The 16,944-nt window shown below is 36.1% G+C and overlaps 1 protein-coding gene across 8 annotated transcripts in view; it reads left to right on the top strand.

Moving 5' to 3' along the window:
• Nucleotides 1–16,944, top strand: part of TTC7B (tetratricopeptide repeat domain 7B) — a 141,264-nt gene that overhangs the window by 86,455 nt on the left and 37,865 nt on the right. For 3 of the 8 annotated variants that reach the window (XM_049828873.1, XM_049828872.1, XM_049828874.1), the window contains 2 exons: nt 3,758–3,874; nt 8,102–8,199. In XM_049828873.1, the coding sequence (XP_049684830.1) occupies nt 3,758–3,874; nt 8,102–8,199 (215 nt within the window). Of the gene's footprint in view, nt 1–3,757; nt 3,875–8,101; nt 8,200–11,691; nt 11,857–13,039; nt 13,300–13,703; nt 13,755–16,944 lie in introns of those variants that run through there. The other 5 variants (XM_049828876.1, XM_049828875.1, XR_007509618.1 and 2 more) reach the window with 4 other exon arrangements.

Here is a 16,944-nt window from a genome sequence, read left to right as displayed (position 1 = left end):
TTGTCCCTGTTTAGGATACACATTTATTTTTTATTTTTTTTACTTAGGTACAAAAAAGCCTTTAAAGACTGTAACTTTTTTGTATAATAGACTCTTCAGGTATAGTTTAGCTTTACTTTTTACTATGTACCTAAGATGCAGCTTTCTGTGCTGATTTTTCTTTCTCTCCTCCTGTCTCTCTGTCCCCTGCTATTCTTGATACGATCTCTGCATGTTCCTGATGTCTTACCTGCACAATGTTATCAATGATTGGCTTGCCAAACATCAAGTTTTACTCCTTCAACTTGAGATGTGGATCCTTAAAACTTTTTACCATCTTTATGTTAAATGAGAGGCTTCTGCTGTATCTTGGATGTCTTTGCTAACCTTCGCTATCAAATTATTTGGGTGTATGCTGCTGAAATTCAAAGACCTAGTTATAAACCCATTGGGGATTTTTTATTCTTTATTTAAATAAAAATTCAGCAATACATGAATTAGGTTGCGAGCAGCTGTTTTATAATGTCCTCATTAGTTAGTGAGAACAGTTTTGAGGTAATAGAGTCATTTGCTGCTTCAGTAGCTATTTCATAAATTTATGAGCTATTAGCTCCAAGAATAACTAATCCTTTCCACATAAGAGTTTGATTTGTTCTCCATTTTGTGTCTGTGTAATCAGTCTCCTAAAATGATACAATTCACTTTATTTTTATCCAATGTTAAAGGTCTGCATCCATATCAAACACTGATGCTGGAACAAATGCCTCATTAGTCTAATGTCTTTAACAGAACCTGTTTTACCAACTTTCCTTCCCCAAAGGAATTGACCTACACAGATTTCTGTTCTTGTTATCCGTTATATTTATTCCAGTCTGACATGTCACTGACACACATTGTTCTACTCTTCATTTCTATTTTGAATATTGTCTGTTCCTCCATACTCACATTCTTAGTCATGAGTGCTGTCCCACCATGCTGTGGTTACTCTGTCATGTTTTATTCTTCACCATGTGCCAGTAATTTAAACCTCCTACTCATACAGACAAACACAACCAGATAATTCATGATACTCATAAAATGTACAGCTTGTTTTTCATCATCCTATCTCTTGGTAGTTTTTATCCATTCTTCACCATTTTTAATAGCGTATTAAAAACACGTGTGAAAATGTCCTTGTAAAGTTTAAAATTCCCTGTGTCAGTAATGCAGGCTGTATTCCAAAAGAGTTGTTTCCATAGATGCTTGAAGCTGACCTTTCAGAAAATCCTTTTTCAGATGATCTACCTCATGGTTTCTAAAACCTTCCAGGTAGTACTTGTCCCTGAGCTGCTTGTTTATCTTGTTATCAACTCGTGCCTCCAGCCATATTTCAGGAGAACTTGGAAGACTTAAGTTATCTGGGAGACCTGTTTGTCACATGGTGTTCCCCCTGCCCATTGCCTCCTTCCTCTTTCTTCCCTTCCTTCCCCCATTTGTTAAGTACGTGTTTAGTTGGCAGGTTTTTGTTTTGCTGTTAACATTGCATCTCAATTTTCTGAAGTGTCTCAGTTATTTTGTGATTTATAGTCAAAATATGTCTTGGACCCAGCGAAACTGCTCTTTGTGGCTTTATGAATGCAACCTTTTATATTGAAAAGATTATTTTTGGTTTATTGTGGATAATCCCGCGCTAGTGTACTCCCCCCTCCCCCCCCCCATTAGATACAATTGCCTAGCCTTTCTTTATTAGAATTATTAATATTTTTCCATCATACTTTGTTTATTGTTTGTATTTTGGGAAATGTGCAACCATCCAGTCACCTTGATTGCCATGATGCATAAGAAACAGGGATTATGTTGCATGTATAACAAGTGCATCCAAAAGCATCAAATTCTGATCTGCTGCTTTAATTCTTACAAGTATATTTGTGTTCTGCTGTCTTGTCCTTGAATCCTGCACTAGTAGTCCAGGTTCTTACGCTTTTGTTGCACAGAGTCCTGCTATTTTGTACACGTGTTTAAATCATTTCTTAATAATCAAATCCCCTCCCTTTCTATCTCCTGCTCAATTTTTCTTTTAGTTCTTGCATGCTGAATCTTAGTGATTTACTGACCCTGTGCCTTCTCTCTGCTACAAAATTCCTGAAAGTCTTAAATGATCTGCTAAATGAAATATGACTTTAAATTATCTGTATAGTTCCCTGTACACTCAAATCTGATTTACTGACAGGAATAAAGCTAAACTAGTGTAACTGCTTACTCTGATGCCTACATGACATCAGGTGAGACTCCATATGACCTTATTTACCTTGCTTATCCGCAGGTGTTCAGTCTCTTTAACTCAGTGACCTGCTTTCTATTTCCTCCTCAGTTCCACCAACATATACATTGTACAATTAAGGAAGTGCAATTCATTTTTAGATTTACATGCTGTGTAGTTTCTGCAAAGGATGTTCAGTGGAACACTAAAGCTTTAGCTACTGTAACTTGCTGAGGCACGTGATGTCATTTCTTATTCTTGAGAAAACACTCTGGCAGTTTGCAGTTACTATTAGCAGCCTTGAAGTTTGTATTTCGGATAAGAAAGTTCTGAGCTTTCACACATGCCCACCCTCTACACCCTTCTCGGTCTTCCCACGCAAACCATATGACCAATCATACAAATTTTTCACTTAGCATGGTTAAGGTTGCACTGAAATAAAATGCCAAAGTACACCTGGGTTTAAAACCAGAAAGTAGGCTAACAGTTTTATGTGCATATTCTTCTCCTGCTTTGTGCGCTTTAATTTTGCAATTTACTAAAAATTGCTTTTAAATTAGTATTTTTCCAGTGTTGTATATGTTCCCAGATGCTATGACTCCTATAAACGTGCATAACCAATGGATTAGCTTCTTTATTGTCTCATTACATTTATATTTTTTAATTACCCAGGAAGGTGTCTAAGTTAATATCTGTGGAGAACCTTCTATTGTTACATGGCATGCAAAAGGAATATGCAGTCATCATCTTATGAGGCTATGCACTTTATTTGTCTTGCTGCCATTAGAAACGTCAACGTTGAAATCAGAATTATTTTATAGTGGCTTCCGGCAAACATGTTTGCTTCCATTATGAATAGTTTGTTGCATATTTGATGAATGATGTGCTTTCTTCAGGTTGTAACTTGCAAATGTTCAAAATGTTCAAAATTCAAGTCAAACATCAATTTTAGTGCCTGCTGATGGCAAAATAATGTAGAGTGGAGCTACATTTTCTTGTTGACCTTACCAATGCTGACTACCTCCCATGAATTTATCTGGTTCAGTGGTATCTTTTTCAATACAGCCTCTTCCATTTCCTATAGTAGAAGTCAGTACTACAGGGAAATAACTTGCATCATACTGAATTATTTTCTTTTGTGAGGTATATGTTAGGTAACTATCATCTGAGCTAGTTAATGGAAAATACTTTCTCATAAAAGTAGTAAAGATTTTCCTTAGTGAAGACATCTCTTTTCTTTTCAACATACGAAGTACTGTTTTTAGTGGTCCTGCTAATTTCACAAAAAAAATTTTAAAAATCCTGTCAACTATTGTTTCTGTCCAGTTGAAAAGGCCATCTTGTAAAAAGCACTATTACTTTGATGACGTTAGATATTTGACTTTATTGTAATTACTACATGAAACAATTATTTAAATTAACGTTGTCTTTGGAGTTACGTTTTCTCCAGTTTGGTGTGATGTTGGCTATCTTGAAAAATTTTTTCTTGAATTGGTATATCTTTTCTTTCTCTTTTAATTTCCTTTCTCTTTTCACTAGATTACTGTTTACAAAAGTCAAATTGGAGTCCCTGTGCAGAGGCCCAGATGAAGCACTCCTTACCTGTAAACACATGCTCCAGATTTGGAAATCCTGCTACAATCTCACTAACCCAAGGTAAGACACTGTAGAATTCTAGGCTGCTCGGTACCTTGCTCAGTAGCCTTTCAGGGCAATGTTAGCATTAGCAGTCCTGCTTTTGCTTGGTCTGGTATTTTGTATGAACAAACTAATCCTCTGGGAATCTGGAGACTGAAGTGCAAAGATACCAGCTGATTGACATGCAGAAACTGTCCAGAGTTCTGTGAAGTAATGTATGCCAAAGCTAATAAACTGCAGTGATGAGGACTGATTACAGAGATTGGGTAACTGCCATTCTCCTTGATGGGGCTCAATGTACTGGTATCGTCTTGATTCCCGCCCCCCCCCCCCCCCCCCCCCCCCATCTGGGTTATAGAGCCTTCTATATTGGCTAGAGGAGAGATTGCTGTAGTGGAAATTTAGTTCAAGGACTTTAACTAAATAAAATGAAGGAGGACTGGATGTTAAGAATATAGAAACATTAGAGGTCATATGGGTAAACATGATGTGCTTGCAAAGTCAGCATGGCTTTTTTTTAAAGGGAGGTCTTGCTTATGAACCTATTTAGGTTCTTAGAGGCATTAACAAGTATTTGGATAAGTTGATACAATCCTATTTGGGTTTCCAAAATGCTTCTTTGAAGATCCCTTGCCATATATGTTTAGATAAGCCATGAAATAAACGGGAAGGCCACTTTGCAGAAATCCACGCTGGTACTATTCAACACGTTTATCAAGTACCTGGAGAAGAGGACAAGCAGAATCTCCTGCTATCTGGTTGTTTGAAGGGTTGACAGTTTCTAGAGAACAGATGCTGCAGCAGAAGAGCTTTGTACCAGGTGGCATCAGATACCTGTATAGCAGTATGATGAACATTATCTATTCAGTTTTTGCTCTTGCTTTGTTTGAACTCAGTTATGTAAACACATGCATCTCTTTAAGAAGATTGACAGAGTTGGCTTAATGGCCAAAGAGGGGAAATTGCGTTTCTCCTTAGCGAGCTAGTGAGCGGTTCAGAGCAGGAAGGTTTGGAGGGTGTGGCAGGAAAAGCCTGGGAAGGGACCGAGTCCGTCACAGCGTCCTGAGAAAGACTCTGGTGCTGCGCTGGGGAGCAGGGAGCAAGACTCAGGGATTACAGACAGTAAGTACGTCAGCAACCAGAAAGGTTTGAGCAGAATTATTTTTAACTCAAAGTCACTGAACTAGCAGCAGGGAGCCGGGAGAGAATTTCTCTTCTAACTTAGTGGGTGGTGGTTTATTTTAGTTGGCTGTTTGTGTGGGGGGGGGAGCGGGGCTTAAGAGTTTATTGTCAGACTGCTGTGCAGAATAGTTACCATTTCTATGTAAGCTTAATTTCAGCGAGGCTTTGCATGTACTCCAGCACAACTTTTCACCTTCCATCTCTGCTGTTGTATCCTCTACACCGATCAGGGCTCTAATCATGGCTTGTCATTATTTTTTTCTTGTTGTTGTGCTAAGAGCTACCGTGCCATGTTAAATACACATTAAGTAATAATGCTTCCTTCAGACATCAGCAGTGACTGAAAACTTAGTCTTGGCTGTGTTAGCTTCAGACAGCAGTTTGCTATCTCACATGTGCCACCATTCTTCTTCAAGAACATCTGAGTGGAAAAATTAGTGAGGATTACTTTGCATCTGATAGTTTTTACTGCTTTTTTATCTTGACATTGAAAGCTTTTCTTGAAGTTCTGGTTTATGGTAACAAATTAAAATCAAATTAGGAATGGAATGGACAGGAGCTGTGGATAAGTGTCATGATGGAAGGAGAAAGATTTTCCAAATCACACATTCAGAATTACATTAAGTGGTGAATTTGGATAGCAAGCTGTAACCTTTCTTTGGATGGTCCAGGTGAAATTTAAGGACTGAATACCTTCATATGGTATTACGGTGATCCAGATCTGTCTGACTGGGATAACAATTATCACTTCAGACCTGAAACGTGACTGGGAAGTTCTATTCATTCAACTGGACTCCAGATGTACTGAAGAAAGATGATGCAGGATTGTTGTGAAAACTTAAATTTTCCAGCCTTTGTAGTTTTAACACACACTTCATCTGGTTTTAAAGCACCATTTGAAAATTGTGTCTCCCACTGGAAATAATTGAAGCTCTTTTTTTTTAATACTTCTTTAAGCCAATAATAAAAGGTCTTTTAATCATTTGAAACCTTTTTTAGAATGTTGTTTTTCAAATATTTAAGTATCCTTTATGCTTACTTGAAACATCTTTTTCTATTCTGATTTAGACTGAAAACTAATTTTGATGTATCATTTTCCAAATGAGATAAGAACTCACTTTTTTTTTATAAGCTTGTGTTTTATGTTAAATAATTCTTCTTGCAATTAATCGGATTTTGTGGGGTACGGTTGGGTTCAATGTCCTCAGTAATCTTAATAATGAAATAAGTTATGTATAACTAGATACACCACACAAAGTCAGGAATAAGTGCAATGCTGTGCCTTACCTTTGTTCAGCTGATTTAGAACAATTTTCTTTTGTCTTTAATTGGCATACAAACACTTTCCTCATGAGATGGTTAATATGAATTTAAAACTTATTTTCTGGTGCAACGCTTAGAAGGTTTAAATGTTTATCTTTAGCCTGCTGCTTGAAGTTCATTAGAAAATAGTTCAATTCTTTTCCAGTTCTTAGTTTGCATTAGGAAAACAGAACAAACCACAATGCCAGTGCTGCGCTTAGAAGATACTTACGCTAGGCCTGGCTCTGCTTGTCAGCAACATTTGGCATGTCATTGCTTGTGGGTTGAGGAAGTAATTAATACAGCGGTTACCAGAAAATATGCACCAACTGATGTAACAACTATAGCTGATAGTGTGTGTCCCAGAAAGTTCCCTTCTGTTTCCTGTGGATTTCTATAATGGCATCATTTTGTAAGGAAATCGGTCATGCAAAAATGTTAGGGTAATGCAAAATTTTATTTATACCATTTTAGTAACAGCTGTACAAAGAGAGGAAGTTGTTTCACTGGTTTTTGAAGTGTGCAATTATAAAGAGTTGCTGAAAGACTTCTTGCCATTCTCTCAGTTCAAATTCAAGAGGAGGGGATTTTAAAATTAAGGCAAATGGAAAGATGTACTGAATTCCAGCCTTGCAGTTTAGCTTAAAGTTTCTCAGGCTTTACTTTTAGCTAGGAATTTTGTGGAGTTTTTTCTCTTCTGTGAGAATCAGACAAAACTTTAGCTAAGTTGGGCTAATAGGCCATTTGCTTTAAAGTTTAATTATTTTTAAGTTTGTGGGGTGCTTTTTTTTAAACGAGGTTTTTAAAAGAGTATTGATAGTGAATAGTACCAGACTTGCAATCCTAAGAATGAAATTACTGTATTAACTGTAGAAAGTTAAAGAAGGAGTGCACTTATGTGCTTCCTCACACTTTTCTGTCTATGTGTCTCAATGCTCGCCTCATCTTAAGGAGAAGGAGCACTTAGTTCTTCAGTCCCTGTTCTTCTGCTGAATCTTTAAGAGTAGTTCTAGGAGGAATTAGTTTTCCAGCATGTATGTCAACAAGAAGCCTGAGGGACAGATACTGAGTTATAACTGAAGTAGAAATTAAGTGCATTTGTCCACAGGAGCCATCAGTGAAAACTGCTGCTACTGCTTAAGCTCCTGAGGTGTTGGAAAAGTTGAGAATGTTCCTACTGCCCTATTATGATCCAGTTCAACATTAGACAGTTAATATGTGTGTGTGTGTGTGTGTATTAAAACAACCCCCCCCCAAACTCCAGAGATAAAAGTGATGCCTTTTATATGTGAGATGTAGTTATGGTATCTTTATAACATCTTTACCTAAAATTATGTGTCCTGAGTTTAGTGTTTCTCTTCAGTCTGGGGAGAAGCGTGGATTTTTCAAACTTAGATCTGCCATCTCGGCTTTGTGTGAGAGCTGTACCTCATATTATATAAAAGCTTAATGTACAATAAATCCCTTCTGTAAAGCTGTTAGCTATGAATCGAATTAGAATACTGCATTCCTTTTGTGGCTGTATTAATTGTGAAAACAGAATTGCTGAAGTAAATATGGATTTAGTTTTGCTTAGCTTAATTCTGTTTTAATGCAGCTGGCGTAATGCACTGTGAGTGGTTAGTGGTGCTTGGTACTAAATTTGTTCATAGCAAGAACTTTTATAGCAGGAACCTTTGTGGGAGGAGGGCAGCATGCAACTTGTATCTCGGTATATAATTTTATATTTTAATAGCTTGCAATTTCTATACTTCATTACAGTGATTCTGGACGTGGGAGCAGCCTGTTAGACAGAGCTATTGCTGATAGACGACAGCTTAATACGATTACATTACCAGATTTCAGTGATCCTGAAACAGGTAAGAACTGTGTTTGAACAATAAAATAGGTAAAATGGTCTGGCCATAGCTAGATTTTGCATTAGGTTTTTTGTTTTATTTTGCTAAATGAAATCATATTTTCATTGTTGTCATATAAGTGGAAATAGACATTGTGCAATATAAGATTTTTTTTCTTTTTTTTGTTATTTCATTTTTATTTGCTGACCACGTTCCCTCTAAATTAAAATACCTACAGCGTGGATCTTGCTGAGCTTAGAGGTATCTTCTTATGCAAGGGCTAAAAATTAGTATGCTGAACTAGCCTATTTGCCAAAGTCTTATGTTTTTCTGTCCATTCAATATTTGCAAGTATTTTCTTTTTAAAAGGTAAATCAGAAAAATTTCAGAACACTTTTAATCTCAAAAAAACTGAAGACATTGTTGCTAATTAAATTAATTGAAATCTCTAATATATTAAAATTTAATTGCATGAGTGGGTTGGCTTATTGTAGACATAACTTTGACATTATAAGCAAAATTTATTTATTACAGATAATATATACTGTGATATTTTGATACACATATCAAAAATGTGGTACACAGGTACACTACATAAAAGCTACGATTGTTACATGTCAGTAAATAGTTACAACATGTAATTTGTCTATTTTAATATGTTCAGTTATCAGAATGCAAATTGATATGCCTTAAAACTCACATAGCCAAAAAGCAGGTGAGCCATGCATCCTCTGAAAATTGCAGAAGGAATTATCATGATGATGCTAGTTCCAAAAACATTTACAGTATGTTACTTGCATTCTAAATATTGAGAGTTTTCTGTTTCCTGGGTTTTATCTGAAAACTATAGCATGCTTTTCCTGGCACTTTTCAGATGTGAATCGCACTTTGAAACAAACAGCTTATGGGAAAGTTTGCCAGCCTATGGATTAGAATACACTGACCCATAAATTAAGATGCATTGAAATGTGTAATGTATCTCTTTAACATCAGAATTGTGCACTAGGGAAAAATCCAATTTACATACTTAACTTCTGAAAGTTAAAGTTAGATTGAATGTTCACTCAGTTTTGAAATAATGTAAGTAAACAGAAAATGTTCTGTGCTTGCTATGGTGGCAAACAGTTTTGATTACAAAGATCAGGTCACCTGATTTCAAAGAATTGCAATGTGATGTGGTCTGAAGTATGGCATAATTTAGCTTGCTGCCCCTAATGCAGAATTTTCTGTCTTGTCTTCGTATAATTAAAATGTATAAGTTAACATTATATTATTCTGTAGTGATCATTCTATATTCTAGTCTAGCTCATTGTTTCATTCTAAGGACGTAACTAGATTTTAAAGGTTTCATATATATATATAGATAGACATAGATATAGATAATTTATTTTATGCCTTCAACAAAGTGCTTTTTGGGCTGGTGGTGTGGGAGTGGGTTTTGTGGTTAGTTGTGGGGTTTTGTTTTTACCCCATGGGGACACAGAGCTCTTGATCTACATCTTCAGGGTGTCCTATTTTATATCTGCCACACTTGAGAGCATAACGAATTGCTGCTTTTTAAGGACTGCATATTCCTCAATGCTTTTAAGTACCTCATCCAAAACAGTGAGATTTCAAGAAGCTTGCCCCAGCTTCAAATCCTGCAGCCAATATCTTGATTGGAAAACCGGATCTATATATATATGTCTGATTTTTCTAGAAGTTCTAATTAGTCATCTTTTCTGAATCTCAGCTGTGTTGTTAGAGCTTATCTCTACTGTCAAGGAGAACAAGATAGGAAATTAAAAATATGGGGTCCCTTTCTGATTATTTTTCTTATCAAAGGTAATTGTGGAGGATGAGTTGGGGGGGTCTTTTTTTTGTATTTTTAAGGGGGGTTGGGCTTGGGTTTTGGGGTTGGGTGTTTTTTTTTTAATTGTTAATTTTAGCAGAAGAAACCTTGTTGCAATACCAGTACTCAAATTCTGGTAAGGACTAGAGCTTTGTTATCCACTGTTTTCTATACAGTATTATACATATAAAAGCTCCATATCTGAGTTTTGTCCAAAATTCTTCATCCAGAAGATTATGTAAAAATTTTGCAGAAATTAAAAGGTTATGGTACTATAACAATAGATGAAGTCAAGCTGGTCATAGTGTTTGAGTGAGAAAACTTTAAGCAGACTGTCAAAAAAACATTGTTCATAAATGGTAGATGATAGAAACAGTAGATGGTCAAGATGTTAGACCTTTATAGGCTGAAAGAGATCATGCGAATTCTGTGGAACTCCAGTGTTTAGAAATGCAGAAAAAATTTGACGTTTAAATAAGTAAACAAATGTTAAAATAGGGGTATGCAGGAAACATATTGCGGAAAATCCTCTTAGGACAGAAATGTTCACTCCCCTCTTCTTTATACAGTATAATGCTACCATGTGTATACGTTTATGTGTGTGTATACACATGAACATTTGGAAATTTTCCCCTTCCTAACTTTGCTTGCCACCTGTGATGGTGATCCTCTTTGTCTGTCTGCTCTGAGTTCGGGCAATTTGAGTACCAAGAAATGAGAGCTAAAAGTCAAATCTGAAGTCTTGCATACGTGCAATGTCAGTTTTAAAATCCTCAAAAAAAAATACATCTAGCTGTAATGGGTGTAAAACATTCTTTTTCTCAGATGTATCAATTACGCAGAAGTCGAAATTGGGGGGGAAAAAAAGGTCTTAAAAACCAGTTTTATATAGAGCACTTACCAATCCCATAAGCAGAAATTATGAAATGATTCAAGTTTATATTTGTGTAATCTTTGAAGTATCAGAAGAGTGTATTGTGGATTTTTTACAAGGCTAGACTGTTAATTCTAAGGCCTTGATCAATAGCTGTGGCAAATCTACTTTAAGTTTGCCTTCTATTTCAGCTGGTTTGCCACGAGTGGCAAGCACCCATATTTGTATAGGTTGATGAAGGAATTAAATATGGAGGAGAAAAAGAAGTTCTGATGAATCAATCACTGAAGTAAAATCTCACAGGGAGGAAGGCACATTTCATATCCAATGATAGATATGCATATGCAAATCACGTGAGACTCAACTGGCTATTTTGGTTAAGGTAAATTGCACTCAATCTTTTTAAAAATGGATTATTCAATTTTTTCTGTATTCGTTGCAGTCCACTGAGTTTATCATAGGAAGAAACGATAGTAGCTGAGTTTTAAACTTTGATCTTTATTTCCCCTTAAATATATTCTACAAATTTATGCATTAGAACATAGGGGGGGGGGAAATCTTTAATTTGTTTTTTTAATCTAGTTTAGTATGGAAGGAGAGTACATATGAGTATTGGGCGGGGGGGGGGGTTATGTTGCTTTCAGAAGAAGTGGTATTTATTTTATTTAGAAGCCATTTCCATCTTACTGAATGGTGAAATAAATGCTTTGCATTTTTTGGCATCCATGAGTCCATTAAACCCTGTTGGATCTTTTTTGTTTCCTTCTCCCCCCCTCCCCCTTATCATTCTCTTTGTTTCGCTTTTTAGCCTCTGATACTTCCTCATCTTCTCTCTCAAGAACAGAGTCTCCTCTCCAACTGTTTGTATCTTCTCATCTTCCTCATCCTCATCCTAAACCAGATACCTTTGTCTGGCCCCATGCAGCCTCTCCATACTGTGACCAAGTTCCTGAGCCCCGTACACCTTCTCACTGTAAATTGGCTTTCTATTCCTGATGGGCGTGTTAGTTTGTGCTGTATTTTTCTGATAATCTTCATAACTGATAAACCATGTTTAAACAGTTTAAGTTTCAACAGCGTGGGTGAAAACTGGTCTTTCAGATGCTCTTCATTAAATACTGAATGGGTTTTTAGAGTTTCATCAGAATAGACTGTTTTATTGGTCCCAAAAGAGGTAAAGTTGCAGACGTATTTAATACTCTGTTCTCATGACTGTTAGAGAAAATGATAGGTGTTTGGGTAAAAGGTTATTGGCCAAGACTGCTCTGTAGTATTTACTGCTGTAAATTATTTCCATTGCTGGGCACCTTTTGCCTAACAAGACTATCATTTCTATAGAATTTCATTCTTATCTGTACAGTTTTTAACGACTTAATTTCAGAAAGCCGTCAGCTAATTGCATCCAAAATCTTCCCTGAAAATTCACGTGAAGGAAAAAATTGCCTAAATATCAGTGTGCATTTTCATACTGCAAGTAGGGCATATTGGAATGATTCAGAGTATTAGAGCAATGAAAATCAGTACTATGCTATTTCAAGTCAAGAGCCATCCTGTTCATTGAAATGATGCCAATTTAAAAATGCTGCAAGATCAATCCCCGTGTTGCTTGAATACAAACTGTACAGTAATGCTGCCAGAGTAGTTCAGGTGGCAGGGTAAAATCAACGGAGTTTTGCATCCATGTTCTTTTAAACTCCTTTCTATTTCTGTTAAATTGTCCTTCGCTTATAGCTTTATCCACAGCACTGCTTTTGCCCCTGCATTTACTATAATCCAGTCTTAAGAAATTTGTTTTTGACACCTAGCCTTTGACTGATACCATGTCAAAGATATTAATTCCTAACAAAATGTAGCAAACAAATCTTTGAATAGTAGAAAAATTCAGTCATTAAAATAGCTGACATAAGACTAGAGTTTTGAAAACACTAGCTCATATGTAAGCCTGTAACTGGAAATTAAGGAAAGTGCTTCCTTTAGACTCCAGGAAATCTGTGTCCTACAGAAGTTTAGCTATTTGAAGTCTGACTTTCTTCTTGATAAATTTGAATAGTTGATTGATTGCTATTACAGCTTTGGGTGTCATTGAGTTGAAGTTGCTCAGACCTACTCTATAAACAGTACATCTCAGTTAGCATTAAATTACTTGTTCTTTGCAGAGCTACAAGTTAATAAGAGCCCACTCAAGAATGAAGGCAAACTGAAAGAATGCAGAAGCCCAAGCTCGGATTCCATTATGTAAAGCCCAAGTTTTCCATTTCCAAGCTACCGTATCCTCAGGGAAAGGAGCTTCCACCATATGCATGAGGAATAGCGGAACCATGAAAAAAACCCAGATATTGGAGTCCTTTGTATAGTGTAAATAATTAATGAAAGTTAAAGCTCGCTCTCTTCTTCTCTAAGCTTCTCTATCTTCTGAGTAAGTAGAGGTTTGCCTAGATGCTTATAGCATGTTAGTGTAGTTGCCAGGGCTGAAAATCTCATGTTCTGTATCTTGCTCGGTTCAATTTTTTTTCCAGTTAAAGAAGCAAAAGACACTTTGTATTATTGACTTCACTTCCAATTTCTGTTGAGCAGGAACATGATTTTGGAGGTGTAGCAAAGGCTCTATGAAAATATTTATTGTAAACAGTAATCTTCTTATTTAATTTTTTTATCTTTTGAAGCCCTGTAAACCTGATTTACAGTTTGAAGATTATCAGAAATCTTTTGGCTTTCTTGGAGTTTGTGGGGGTTTTATGTATATCTATCTATCTTTTTTTTTTTTTTTTTCCCCCCTCCTTCTTACTTTGGATTTTAATTTGTGGTTTGATCTGTTCAAAGGCAATCCATCAGATGCTTACTTTCATGGTTTTTACTCCCTTTTTTCAGTTTGTAAGTAGTATTCACTGTGCAGTTCTGTTAATTTCTTAAGGACTTAAATCACCTTTTCCTTTACCACAAAACGTACATGTTTTGTCCATCAGTAGTGGAAGTTTGATAGTGTGTAAAGCAAGGCTGATACTCTTTGCCCATTCAGTCACCCCAAGGGCTGTAATCTTAAGAGATCTGAATGCACGCAACTAACACTTGCATTTAATGATTAAAGAGGCAGTATTCATTTCTAGAGGACTGCAAATAAAGATATATTAGGACAGTCTTGTATAACATAATGGCCAGCTGCCAGTGTGTTGTATTAGAGAAGATTTTATGCCACTACTGTTCCTAAGGAGTATGTTGGTCCAAAATGCAACACTGCAACTGCTGTCATTTTTCATAATAAACTATTTTCTCTTGTGGTACAAATTTTGCTTGTAGAATAAATATCTGAAGAGTATACTTTACAATAATGAAATGATGAAAACAAGCTAAATAACAGAGAATGAAGAATACAGATCAATAAAAATAACTGCTGCTTTAATCAGGATGTGAAATAATGTTCTTTTTCTGACCAGTTACGTTATAAAGCTGTGTGTTTAGCCTTGAATAGTAAACTGTGGGATTTTTTTTCATTGATTACTTCACTTTTTCATAGATTTTTATGGGGTAGTACAGGAGACCAATTTGGTGGAGGAGAGAAAAGTAAGAAGATACATAAAACAGCATATTTGACAGTGGCTAAACTCAGAAAAAAATTTTCAAAGAGCTGAGAGGATGCTCTATGAATGATGATGTCCATACCTGACTCCATGCATAACTTTGCACCAAAAGATAAGCTGGCTTCATAATTTGTGATTGTGAAAGGTGCCTCAGACACTTAATGAATTTTATAGAAAAACCTGTTAATTTTGGCTAACCCTGCCAGTCTGTCTTATCAAATGCATCACTTCAGTGATGTATTAGTCCTGCAGAAGGTACTGCCTCTTTGTATCATGCGATTGCTTTCTTTAGCACAGAGTTCTCTGTATGTCACACCACTAATGTTCTTACTGCCAGCTTTGTGTGCATGTAAAGTTAAAAGTCATGGGATTTTTCCTCTTTTCTCCTGCATGAGCATTGCTGTTAAAGCATTTTTTTCTTTATGTAAATGTTGAAACATTGAAAACATGATGAATGTAAAACTGTTTAGTAATATTCTCTTTTATGGTATAAAAAGAAATCCTGTTACAGTGTTTTTGTCAGTTGATATGAACATGTTTCATGAAGGATGACAGTCCACTCTTGTACTCATTTTCAGAAGGAAAATTCGATGTATGTAAAAGTGAGGTTGTTTTTCTCCAAGCCTGCATGCCAACTAAGTGCTGATAGAGTCCATGTCTTAGTTCATGTCCACTGGGCTACATTCTGAAGAATTTATTGGGCAATGACCAAGGAAAGAACTGAAGAAGTCATAACACATGTATTTACATAGGGTGACTTAAAAATGATATTTAAAAGATGGGTTTCATGTAGACTCTCCTGTAACATTTATCTTAAGAAAAGCCTGAAGAGAATAAATTGAACACTTGGTTGTTCACAGAAGTTGAACTGTAGGTGTGACTTGGAAAAGAAAGGTTTCTGTGAAATGAGTTAACTTCTTGGTTAAATTGTGTTTGTACAAGGCTGCTGTTAGGTTTTCTGTTTGAGATTGAATTGAAACATTGACATAACTATGGTTGTTGCAGATACTATATTAGTATGGTGAGTAGAAACTGTAAACTCTGGACAAATGTCATTGTAGGAAATGAGTGGGAGGTTATACCTTTTTGGTTTAGAAACATTTCATTATGATTAAGACCTTCTGTCACACTTTGCAGTTTGCAATGTGATTATGATTCCAGATGTTAATCAATAAGTAATTTAAGTAGTGGAATTCTAGATCTTGCAAAGACACTCCCTGTTTTGTGCTTGGCCTTTTTTGTATAAACAAGCTTCAGAACAAAACTAAACAAATGAAAGTCAGTAGCCAGGATCCATTCTGGTGATATATTACTTTTCCAGACCTCATGCTTTTATATTTCAAAATAAACACTCTTTGCTGCTTGTGGTATTTTGAGGGAATTTCTTCTTGAATCTAAAATGTCACGCTACAACAGCAGGTCTAGAAATTGTCTTGGAAGAGCAAGGATATTTGTGTGCGTGGAAGATACGGTAGAATTTTAAACCAGAAATTACTGCTACTCTATCTGAGCATTTGAAGGAAGCTACAACTGAGTGAATTGTAACACTGAAAGTGAGGATATGTATGTGTTTGGCTGAGGGTACCAAACACAGACCAAAGAAATCAAAATACAGATAAGGCTGGGAAAAGAGAGCAGACCTTATGACAAAACCAACAGGGAGCCACCAAATAACTGGTTACATAGGATCTGTGAGGCTTCAAGCAGACTTTAAGATCCACTCTTTACCTTCAGTTTCTCACAAACCACTCTATCTTTACCAGTGGTAGCTGAAATTACTACACATTTTAGAATTGTAATGTGACTATAAAGATCTGAATCTGGGGTCCCCTGGGTTAGAACAAGGAACAAATAGTTCAGATAGTTAGTTCTAATAAGAAAAGGGTTGAATAAAATTTGGAGGAAGGTCAGCAAAAGCTTTTTAGTACACAGGGTCTTTAAATGATTTTTAGTATTCTGCAAAATGAAAGCTTACTAATTCTGTTTTAACAGGAGCCAGAAATGAGTCAGATGACAGCTAATTGTGGCAATACTAAAGAAGCATTTCGGGGTTTATGGGTTAGAGTTATCGGCATGATTGCAATGTACCTGAAAGATGCCTGATTGGGCAGTGTCAAAATGCTACTGTTGAAAAAAAAAAAAAAAAAAAAAAAAAGAAAAAAGAAAAAAGGTAATAGCAAAAGTATGATAAAGGATACAGTGGCTGGCTGATTAGATATGCAAGGCTGCTCTAGAGGTCATCCCTCCTCCTTTTGGAAACTGTATAGCCTTGTGCTTGATATCTCTCTTAATAGCCACTGCAAGGAGGGTTTTTAAAGAAACAAAACCAAACAAAAAAGACCAATTATTGATACTATTGTGCTGTTTCAAAACATCCTTAAGTTCTCCACATTTTAAATAAGACTGAAGCATGAAGGATTTCAAAGGCTTGGATTTCCAAACAGCCCTGCAGAAGATTACACCAAGTTTCTTAGTGTGCTGCTTAA

This window comes from Accipiter gentilis, chromosome 25 (genome assembly GCF_929443795.1).
Source record: "Accipiter gentilis chromosome 25, bAccGen1.1, whole genome shotgun sequence".
Taxonomy (NCBI): Eukaryota; Metazoa; Chordata; class Aves; order Accipitriformes; family Accipitridae; genus Astur; species Astur gentilis.
Note: the sequence above shows the minus strand (reverse complement) of the source record. Positions and strands in the feature narration are given on the sequence as shown.